Source organism: Larimichthys crocea, chromosome XIII (assembly GCF_000972845.2).
Source record: "Larimichthys crocea isolate SSNF chromosome XIII, L_crocea_2.0, whole genome shotgun sequence".
NCBI classification, from domain to species: domain Eukaryota; kingdom Metazoa; phylum Chordata; class Actinopteri; family Sciaenidae; genus Larimichthys; species Larimichthys crocea.
This window is the reverse complement of record NC_040023.1, coordinates 48,049,653-48,061,754: the sequence shown is the minus strand read 5'-3', so window position 1 is coordinate 48,061,754 and position 12,102 is coordinate 48,049,653. Positions and strand designations below refer to the sequence as shown.

At 39.9% G+C, this 12,102-nt stretch overlaps 1 protein-coding gene across 1 annotated transcript; it reads left to right on the top strand.

Annotated features, from left to right (window-relative positions):
- Nucleotides 1–999: 999 nt before the first annotated feature.
- Nucleotides 1,000–9,962, top strand: hepacam2 (HEPACAM family member 2). Its single transcript, XM_027286068.1, has 9 exons — nt 1,000–1,191; nt 4,346–4,705; nt 4,785–5,072; nt 6,625–6,924; nt 7,867–7,992; nt 8,276–8,297; nt 8,404–8,438; nt 8,752–8,825; nt 8,953–9,962. Exons 1-9 carry the CDS (start codon nt 1,131–1,133, stop codon nt 9,061–9,063), a joined length of 1,377 nt encoding a protein of 458 aa, XP_027141869.1. The 5' UTR covers nt 1,000–1,130; the 3' UTR covers nt 9,064–9,962.
- The last annotated feature ends 2,140 nt before the right edge of the window (nt 9,963–12,102 follow it).

The window sequence follows — 12,102 nt, the reverse complement described above, 5'->3', positions numbered from 1 at the left end:
TGAATGTTGAAGTGTTTAACATGTGACTGTTTTTTTTTTTTTTTTTGCACTTGACTGGGTATGATTTCACTAAACATACAGTGTCTGTATCAGAGTGTCTGCTGCTGCTATGGAAGCATCATTTCATGAACCTTTTTGAACTTTGTAGCATCTATATCAGAAACAAACAAAACCCAGTTGAATGAATGGAAAAGTCTACTATAAAGACGGGCTTAAAAATAAAACACACATCGGTTGTGGCACAAACAAGTCTTTGTCAGTGTCTTGGAGCGATGCAAAAAAAAAAAAAAACCCTCAAACAAACAAACAAAAAACTTGCTTGACAAGAATTAACAACAGATATTCCTGTCATGGAATAATTTCTTCTCCACAATATCTCCCGGAGCGCTGAAAAAAAAAGGTCTAAAAGTGTTGTCAGTGTCGATCTCTGTGATCTTGATGATATCCTGAAGGCTCTTGAAAGGTCAGTGATACATGTGTCAGTGTCAGGACAACATTCCTCCCCCCGGTTTTACCCCCAGTATCAGTCGCTTTGTCTTTTTGTCTCTTTGGGTTCCAGATTACAAAATCATTACAGACAGAATAGCTGATTGCTGACCGTTATTGTCTACTGAGACCTCTGTAACTTAACCAAACTTTGTGACGTTGGCAGTTAAAAGCTCTCTGTCTGCTTGTTTTTTCTTTGTTTCACAGCCCGAGGGACTGAAGCAGCAGACAGCTGGTGTATTATGATGTATGGAAACAGTTTCTATTCTGCTCTCAACTATCCTTTTACAGTTTTATGTTTCTCTACGACAGAGTGAAACCCTCAGCCTTAGGGCATCTTTCTCTCTCTGTGTGTGTGAGGACCATACTGTGTCGTCTCTCTGCCAGGTGGACCTCTTCTTCTTCCTCCTGGTGTCACCTGGGAGGGGCCTGGCTGTATGCAGGATAAAGCTAGCTCCTCTTATTTCCCTGGCAAATGTTGTCACCACAACCAGTCACATTTCTCTCCTCCTCCTCCTCCTCCTCCTCCTTCTCCTCCTACACCACCACCTCGTTCTCTTCCACTCCTCTCCTCCTTCCTACATCCCTCACTCCCTTTTTTTTGCCTGTCACAAGTCACACATATCCCTAGAGGATAAGATGCCATGGAGGCCACAGGGAGAACAGCGCTTTATATCTGCTGCTCTGTTCTCTTCATCTTAACAGGTGAGCGTTCTCCTATCATGCAGTGATGTTTTGCTTGGCTTGTTACCGTGTTTTCTGTGTTTGCTCGGTTGGCAGGGTAAAACTGAGGGGTTAGTTGAGGAAGTTTTTTTTTTTTTGTTTTTTTTTTTTGGTGGTGTGCTGCAACAAAATGTTCATGGAGACCTTGTGAAATCATCTGTCTCTAAAGGGTTCAGATCAGAGAAGCAGTAATGAAACTGGGTTGCAAAATGTAAAAATGACCGAAGGAGTGGATTGGATGGAAAAGCTCTGTAAGCATTTTTATTTGAAAAAGTTGAACGTGGCATCCTAATATTGTAACACTTTGTGTTGACACCAAGTTGGTCAGTGAGTATCTCAGTTTTTCAGTGTAAGCCTGAGACTTTAAAGCGTTCCTTTTAGAATCTGTCTTGGTTGATTTTGCATGTCCTTTCCATAGTCATCGCTGTGTGACTTTACAAGATCAACTTTTCTACTATCGTCGGCTGTAAATAAAAGACATAAGGACGGGGTCAGTGGAAAGAAGAAGTGACCCAGACCACAGCTGTGTGACTCAGTGATAACAGACATGTACTCCTCACATGACCAGATAAATCTAACAGAAAAGTCCCTAAAACATGGACTCCCCCCTCTGCTTTAATGTTTGTATCATCAACCTTTCTTGAGGAGCGCTTTGTCGTCTTATCTGAAAGAGAACAGAGGATGGTGGTGTTTGGACACGCACCGGGAGACTTTATTTAGTATCCAAACAACACGGATGTGTGCGTGAGGGTGATAACAGACAGGTGCTTGTGAGTCTCCGCATAGGGTTGTTTGAATGTGTGTGTGTGTGTGTGTGTGTGTGTGTGTGTGTGTGTGTGTGTGTGTGTGTGTGTGTGTGTGCACGACCACTAAATGAAGATATCCTCTCACCTCAAAGGCCATTGTCAGTGTAATCTGCTCTGTATCACCACAACAATATCCGTGTTGTTTGGGGACAACAGTGAAGGAGTGGGCTCGGCACACTCCTCCTCACTCTGCCTTTTCACTGGATTTCAGCTGGTGTAAACACAGGCACACTCCTGCTACTGACAACACACACACACACACACACACACACACACACACACGCACACGCACATAGAAACTAGCCTGCAGGCCTGTAAGAGTGGAACGTGTCGGGGGGGATGTCTGCACTACATTTATTATTTAGGACATAACACCAGACACACAGTGGATCTATTGTGATGAGTGACATGGGCAGCAGTCACCAGGGACCTGGCTGACACCAGCTGGACGTCCCCAAGGAGGAAGTATGGAGTGGTTTGAGGGGAGGGCAGAGGAGTGGGTGACAAAAGAAAAAAAGAGATTAGAGGGAAATATATGAGGCCTATTTTCATATCAAGATATGGCAAAAAAAAACGGTCTTTCAGGAATATGTCCCCATCTCCCCAAAGTCTTTAACGCTGAAAGAAGAAGTAGACACACATTCTGAAGTGAGACAAAAAGACACGAGTAAGGAAAAGTGAGAGGCTTTAGTGAGTTTATTTCACAGTAGCACTGCCTACTCACATGCTGCTACTTAACTCACCCTGGCATCCAAACACAGTCGCTCACGGACAGTGAAATTTGAAGTTGTCAAACAATTTTTTAAAAGCCAGAGCTTTGATACAATATTAATGATCCTTGAACTCGAGAATATAATGTAGATGAATGACACAATGATATATATAGTATACTATACTATAGACTGGAAAACAACCATAACTCCTCCCATTCTTGGTGTTTTCAGCTGGTTACTAGAGAATCAACTGCCCTGGCAACTCAAGTGCGTTTTGACAGACATACAACAAAGTAGAATAGCTCAACAGTGTTCTAGTTACTTCAGATAGACACAGTGTTTGTTTTGGGACAAGTTGGGATCAAAGACACAGACCATGTCCTTGTCTGACAACAATGACACTCTGTCGTGAGCTGGGTCAATATTAACTCACTACAGTTTCAGGACCTGCACAATGTGAAGACTAGGATATAGATTATTAGATTAAACAGACAAAACACAACTGGGTTCATCTTTAAATGAAAATTTCAAACTGCCACCCTCACTTAATTTAATCAACAGTACAATATTAAGTACAGTGTTTTTTTTCCAATATTGAATTATGTGAAGTTTTAATTAATAAATAGCTTAAATTTGTTCATTTGGGCTACAAAATTGTGTAAAACAATAATGATTGTGCAAGTGCAAGTTGATAAATGATACTATTTAGTAATTGTCAATTAATTGATGCCATAAAGCAGCATTTATGTGCCAGAAACTAGATTAAATGCATTTTAATCTGTGTTATGGTTGCTATTGTACGGTTATAAACTAGTGACAGTCAGAGTCCAAGTCTTGTCATTAATCTTGGCATTCATCCTTTTTTTTTATACTAATTGACATGTAATGTGAAAGTCAACATCAACATCAACAATAACAGTATTTTCACCTTATTTTGCAGTGTACCACCACGGAGTGTTTTAGCGCCTTTCAGCTTGTTATTCTTGTTTTACTTCCCAGGAAAAATGGCTATTTTGGTTACTTTGGTTCACTCTCAACACGCTCATCTGCATCATTTCCAGACACTGTAGACGGCTGGTTTTAGAGAAGTTAGCAACAAGCTGGTGAACATAGTGGAGCATTAAGCAGCTAAAATGTCAGGTATTTCCCAGAGGGAGCGTGAACATCGGAATTATATTTCAGGTGGTCAGAAACATCACTCCAAATGGGTGATAATATTGCTATATGTCTGCTGGATCTGTAAATAGGCAACAGTTAACATATTAGCCATATCAACTTAATAATGTGATAATATGCCTATGCTGTGTTTACAGCTTGTCGCGTTACCCCCAAAATCAATTATTGCAGTTTGAAAACCACTATCCAGTCCATTTTAATTACAAAGAGAAACATCCAGTAACAAACAGATACTGTAAAGACATAATGACACCTTGGGTTTTTATCAATAAAATGATCTAATTATTCTCGTTAGTCTTTTAGAAACAAGCTTTAAGTTAGTAACATAATGTATGAAGCCTGATAACTGTTATGGAATATCCAGCAAGTTATCCAACAATGATTGTGTGTTAACTTTGTTTCCATCCTTCTTCTTCTCCTCATCTCCTCCTGCCAATTCAGAAGTCAACTCTGAGTTGATCCACATCCCTTCATTAGTCCATCATGGTATTGAAGGGGAGCCCCTGCGCCTGCCCGTTGAGACTCGCTTCCCGCTGGATAAAGTTGAGATCCAGGGAACTTGGTCCCACACAAGGCCGAGCGGCACTAGAGTGACATTGGTGACGTTTACCAAAGAGGCCACAATCACTGACATGATGTACCGCAGCCACCTTCACTTTAGTGAACCCAATATTTCTTTGGAAATCCTGGAATTAAACCAGGAGGACGAGGGAGATTACCACCTGAACCTCAACATAGAGTTTCATAACAAGACAGGACTGGTTATCAAGGAGGAGAGGACAGTGCATGTAACAGTGGACGGTGAGTGTTTCCTATTATGGTGACCAGTTTGATGTCATCTATGGATAAATTTACCAACATTTCTTGTTCTTTTCCTTAGTCCCTGTGTCCCGTCCAGTCATTGGGAAAAGCCCATCATACGCAGTTGTTGAGGACAAATCGAACGTTACCTGGACTTGTTCTGTCAAGGAAGGAACAAAAGTTGTCTTCCAGTGGCTAAGGGATGACATCCCACTCGGTCCCAGTGACAGATACCACTTCTCCCAAGACAGATCTACATTGTTTATCAGTCCTGTGAGAAAGGAGGACAAGGGAAGTTACCAGTGTGTGGCCAGCAACCCTGTGAGCCAGGGGCAGTACAGCGGGACCATGGAACTCAATGTCTATTGTGAGTACATACAGTATCTTTAGTCTCCTACTCTTTGCCCACACCAAGCCTGAAACTGCAAGTTTAGCTCCCATGTGTTTTGGGACATGTGTTTTGTAATATAAGGCAGTGGATATTGAGGTCTCATAGCTTCAGTTTCTCAAGCTTGGAAAGTCTGGCATAACATTGTTTCATGTGAAAATAGCTGCTGTGAACATCATAACAAAAGGGAGTCCATGATTGCTGGCTAATGTTATAGGCTGGAATCAGATTTGTTTTACTGCCCGGGTTGCCAAAATCTCTAACACGGCACAATCATCAAGCTTAAATGAATCAACACATAAATACTATGAAGTCAGAAAAAATTATCAGTTGTAGGTGTGAAGTCTTTTTTATTGTTGGCAGACACTGGCATCAGATCTGTTAAAACATTATAAGGTCAGAACAGGCTGTTAAGTACAGTTTCAAAAACATTTGGTAGTAGGAAAGCTCTTGTACTAAGACCAACAGTTGTGATACGTACATCCATGTTCTATTTTACTCCTTTGCTTTCTTTTTGCACAGTTCTCTCTGAGGTATTAGGTTAGGTTATAAATGTCTGTGAGATCGGACTTCTTTCTGACAACTGAAAACACATGGCTGTTATGCTACAGTATTTGCATAGGAACGGACTTATCTCACAGAGTCCCTCTGTTCTATGCTAAAGTGTGTAGATGTACTGATAAACTGACCCAGTTTTGTGAGTCTGAGGTTGCACTCAGAACATTAAACCATTTGAATGTGTCCATAAAACTCATATTTATGTATTGACGGGACATGTTAGTACGTGACATGTCTGTAACTTCCTCCATTTGTTCCCGTATCCTCAGTCCATGTGCCTAAACTGTAGGTGTGTTAATAACTTGGCAAAGAGAACTCATAAATTAATCATTGTTTGCATATGCAAACATGTTTGTGTAAGCATTCAGTATCGTCCTGCAGAAAGCTACAACCCACTCCTATCAGTTGCTTCAGTTTCTATTCCAGACAGAGTTGTTGTTAATGTCAATGTAAGACTGACAACGACTTTCTCAGTGTCATAATTCTAGTGACACATACACATTAAAACGGACTGCTGCCACTCACAATGATCACATATTCACACATATTACATTAGTTGCAACACCTTTAATTCAAACAGCAACATCTGGGTTGCTACTTACAGTATGTCACAATGAAGATGTCTTTTAACAGACTTTACCTGGCTCAGAGATAATGTACAGAGACACTGTTATCACAACAAAATCCATAAAGTTTTCACATGTTCTTATATCCTTATTGGATGATTAAGTGACTTGTTCAAGGGCATCCTGAATAAATTGGGAGGTACAAGTACTGCTCTTTCATTTCCCCCACCTGGACTTGCTAGACTGTGGATCACACCTATGACCCTGCAGTCGAAATCTTTTGGCTGCTGATGCCTCACGATGCATTATGATGAGATAATTCATAGAATAGTAACCACTCTGTATAATAAGCATCATATCAACAGCGAACTGTCATGTTTTGCTAACCTATTGTTGGCCCCATGCAGATGGCCCCTACAACCTGGAGGTGAATTCTGGCCAAGGCTTGCGCACAGGAGAAGTGTTCACCATCAACCCTGGAGAGCTGGTCTTCTTTGAATGCCGGGCCGATTCCAACCCACCCACTAGCTACGTCTGGATCTCTAAGAGCCACAACGCCACCCAGGTCATCACTGAGGGCCCGCGATTGGAGGTGCGCTCCTATAAACTGGCACAGGCCGAGGAGTACCTGTGCCGCGCCTTCAACAACGTGACAGAGAAGCAGGACGAGGCCCAGTTTACTCTGGTGGTGGCCAGTTTAGGACCAGGTGGGTTGAGGGTGGAACACGGCAGGAGGGAGCAAAGCGTGGGTGGATTTTGGGAATCCTCTAAGATAAACACTCTGTAAACAATGCATCGTGCCAAAAGCATAAGAGGTTTATGAGCTATGAGAGATATACCCTGACAATGACAACCACCATGACCAGCTTTGGGAGAGGTTGGGTAGATAACATGCTACCCAGTGTGTGCACAACAGATGAAAAGTGAAACCAGGTTATGAATCTAACATGAAATACACATGGCTATTATAAAACCCATGTTTTATCTCCGTTGCTTGGTTCCTGTCCCTGCAGCCTGTATACGTTCAGTGGCTGGGAAAGTAAACAGAGCATGACAGCTGTTGTATTTGTTGACTAAGTTTTATAGCATGTGGAGTTTCTGTGTGCCGAATGCGACATTGATATGTTGTCGTGGTGATACTGAGAAAGGCTCACTGATGGCTAACGCTGATACTGGCTATGATTTAAAATGCTGTTCATTGAGTCAATAGATGTCATGACAACACCCCTTTTTTTTTATTGACATTAAAATCACCCATGAAGTTTCCCAGATAATTATTAGATGATTAACCTCCTAATGCCTGCTAGCTGTTGTGTGAGGCTAAATGCTAACATTAGGAGGCTAACACGGTCACCGTGGAAACACTGACATGCTGATGTTTGACAGCTAATATTTATCATGTTCTGCACCTTAGCCTGGTAGCATACTAACGTTTACTAATTAGAGGCTGATGGGAATGTTGACGATGTACTGAACAAATTATATTTGTTACAATTATGGCCTTGTGATGGTAAGATGGTAAATTATCAGACCCATGGCGGTGCCAAGGACACATCAAAGTCATTAGACTAGAAATATGTGTGAATGCGACCAGTGGATTGGCTAAAAATGAGCCTTAATATCAGTGTCCAACCTGTTTTTGCTTCCAGGGAAAGAGAAGCACACCCAGGACCGCAGCTCTGTACTCCCACTGGCAGCCATTACTGTCTGTTCTCTGTTCATCATCAGCTGTATGCTGATGTTCTTTATCAGGAGAACCTGCCATCCTAAAAGAGGTTAGATAATGTATTATTCTGCTGCCTAGACAGGTGTAATTTTATAGCAGCGGTTCTTGTTAACCTTCACCCTCACGGTCAGTCCTCCATGTTTGAAATCTGCATGTCTGAATGCTATGCAAGATAACGCTTAACGGCTTGTTAATCATAAATAGCTTGAAAATTTCACTCATGTGGAGGCTGATTAGTAACCACTGCATTTAAATGAGTTAAGGTAATGTTTAAGAATCACTTCTTTGTGAATAATTACATTTCTCTCTCTCTCTCTCTCCATTATCAACAGTGCTTATGAGTATTTACAACAGGTAAGATCCTTAAATATGAAGTTATTAATCACAGTGCAGTATTTACACAATAAATAGTGTACTGTACGCACTTCAACTAACAGCTTTATTTGTTTGTTTATGGCAGACCGCTTACAGAGCAGAAACGGCCGCATCGTTCAGGTAAGTTACCACTTGTTACCTGTTTATACCATCAGACACTCAAGGACACCCATATTATAGTGGGTAAATAGACATATCCTGCATATCTTCTTGAGGTGATATTAGGGATGAACATTTAAACTTAAAATAATTCCTAGAAAAACAGGTTTGAGATACAAGGTTTGGATGTCTCATTGACTCCAACTGAAAAGCAGGTCTTGTTTTTATGGCGTCATTAGGTTAATCATGTTACTCAAAAGTTTGACAAAATAGATACTAATGCACTAACTGTAACCTAAGTGTTGGCTTGACATTAAAACCTGTTCATCAACAGGTCACGAGGATGCAACAGAAGACTTTGGCATCTACGAGTTTGTCTCCATACCTGGGAAAATGGAATCTGCACAGGTATTTAACATGCCCTATGACAACATGAATACAGTCATACTGGACTGAAACTATTAAACTGCTCAAACTTTCCGTTGAACAGTTACAGAATGTGTGGTTTTAATTTTCCTGTGCAACTGTCCTGCAGGCATCGTGCAGATCTCTGGCTCACCTGGAGTCAGTGCAGGATATGCACACCACCATCTACGATGTGATCGGACATGTTCCTGAAACCTCTAGTCAAAGTTTTCTGGAGTAACGTCTAGCTGGGAGAGTAGGAGATATGACTTACAGTCATTCCACTTGAAGACTCCTGTGTAGCTTTATTCTCTTCAGTCCCTGAAACACTGGTTTTGGTCGTTATTTTTTATTTGCACAACGGATGAAGGAGACATGTGTGAGTACATAACCTGATCATGCACTGTTAATGTCCAGAATTAGGGACAGATGTTAATTGTCTTTTGCTGACGTTATTGTGAGATGAAAGTGTATGTGTGGCTTGAAATTTCTTTTAATGTGAAAGTTGAAAGATCACTGGGATCATGTTAAACTAAATAAGTTAGTAAAAAACATTTTCATATTATTTTAAAGATCTTATAAGCTACCTACAAGGTAGCCAAATCCCCATATCTTGACAACTATTCAAAACATATGTTTAATTTAAAATACTTTAAATACTTTGTTTGCCATTTTATTAATATCTTTTTAATTTAACATTTCTGTGAAGGAGAGTCTGTTTTGTGAAAGACAAGTGTTATAATGAATGAATGTTCGTGTATGAAATATATATATATATAAGTGTAAATATTGTACATGGATTATATTGCAGATTCTTTATACCTATTACTCTATTTCTATGTCTTGCTCAAATCTATTTATTCCTATCGGACGACATGCCCTGTTTCCACGAATGTAGCATTTCTTCTGCTCAACATGAAATGTGGAAACGAGAAAGATGATTAATGATTCCTAAATTATTGTACAGTTTGCATTCACATGTTTGTTTTGTACTTTATTAAAGATGTAACTGTTTACTACACTGGATCATTTTTTAATATTGTTGCCAACAACTACATTGTCTTTTCCTTTGGACAGCAATAACAGCCAGGGCTTGAAATGAACACTTTCTTCAACAGAGTGTGAACAAAATAAATAAATAAATAAAAAATATAGCTGAAGCCAGCAAAGATGTCAGCTGTTCTGCTGCTTCACAGTCAGTCTTTGTCTGATATCTTGGCAGTTATCGCTCTCTTTTCACAAGTGTGTTTTCATGTGTTTGAGTTGTATTTGCTGCTTCAGAATTGCTGCTGAGAGCTTGTTTGTCTGAGCTTTGTTGTATTGGTATGCTGTTTACCTGGCGTGATATGGAGACAGGCAGCAACAGACGGATGGTTCAGCATGTGGCATGAGTGCCCTCCCCCTGCTCCTGCTGACACCTTGTCACGAGGAGAGATAAAAATGTGTGTGTGCCCCCCTGTCTGTGTGTGTGTGCGAAGGAGAGGCATGAGGAGGGAAAAGACACAGACAAGCATGGAGAGAACCAGACACAATATATTTTTTTAAGAAAATAGAGGTCAAGATGTGTTTGTGATGGACAAAATTGATTAGAAACTTATTTTTACCCAAAAACAAAACAAAAAAAACAAATGGATTTAGTATTGAAACTTTCAAAATGGAAACATTTGACTTAATTAGGTATTTAGGTTTGTTTCCAAAGACAGCTGCTGCTGAGTTTTTACAATTAAATGACATTAATGATAAAAATATTATTTTAGAATATTGCCAATATGCACCAGCAAGAGAAATTATTACATTAGTATGTATTTAAAGATAGTAAATTGTCAAAATCTGAACCTTAAGTGTTACTTATCATGGTGCTCCCTTGCATAACAACAAGCAGTTTATTGAATCTGCCTCTAATTATAACCTGACCAGCTAAGTGTGCTATGTCTTTGTGGTGGCATCTCCGGGTAGGGGTTGCCATCTGTTCCGTCTCAGTGTATGCTTTAAGGGAGGCTCCGCACTGTGGATGACTGCCTAACAAACAACAGTGGAGTAAATCCACCTATGGAGATTGACCTCACCTTCATTTGACTGGGAAATAGCCTGAGGTATCATTAACCAGAAACTAGAACTCATGGTACCTGCTGTCTGCTGCATGCTGCCTGCTTTTAACCAAGCGCTGCTCGAAATAACACCCGAGGTGGCGACTATAAAGCAGGCTGAATGGGTTTGCACGCACAGATCTGGTAATTATTTTAAACCGTTTTCCAGTGCAGAGCCAGGACTAATTGCTTGGCAGAGATGAAGTCACATGGCACTGAGCCATGGATGGCATGACATGATGTCATGATCACTCCTACTCATAAAAGGAAATTTGCATTAAAGGTTCTGCATCCAAAAAAATATTATATATTAATACATACAGAATATTAGATTATTATTATTGATGCACTTACATTTAAGCAGCATTTTTAATGTTAATTTCATCTCTCAGCATTTTAATGTAGCTAGTACAGGGGAGGCACATTTTAACTGCTTATATATAATATAAGATGACCATATGTTAAGAAAATGGCTATAAATATAACATAATAATATACAGCTATGTAATGAGAAAATCACAAATAACTTGACTAGTTGGAGAGTTGACTTGTCTTAGTAGGGCAGGTGTTGCTAATAACAAAAAATGATCTGTTCTAATCAAGTGGACCTTGACAGCAAAGCAGCAAAATAGAGACGAGCCGTCATCAGTTTTACTGTTTACACCTGTGCTTTTCCTGCTCGGGCACGTGAGAATGTCTACAGGTGCACGACAGAACAAAAAAAAAAAGTTTTAAATGAGGAGTAGACCTTCTTCACCGCGGTTATTTTAAATTTGAAGGAGTAGTGTAAACACAGGTGTGAACAATGATACTAATTAAGATCCTGCTGCTGTAAATGGAAAGGAACATTGATTAGTGTAATTGGAAACACCTGTGTTGACCCTACTGTTTCATGTCAAAATAGCTGCTGTGGAAAAGGCCTATAACCACCGGTGTTAATTCTATTTGTATTTTATATGTTTAATTACTACCATCCAGTGGTGTGAGACAGCAATACACCTGTCACAATATTATTAATGCCTGACACCGCTTTTTAATATGATTTCTTTTTATCCATAACAAGCTATTTGTTTTTTAATCGCATATTTCATAGTACTCTATATTTAACAAATGTAGGATTCTTGTAGTTTAAAAAAAAAAAAAAAAAAAAAAACTACATTTCCCAGGGTGCTTTCGGAGCTCTTCCGGCACTT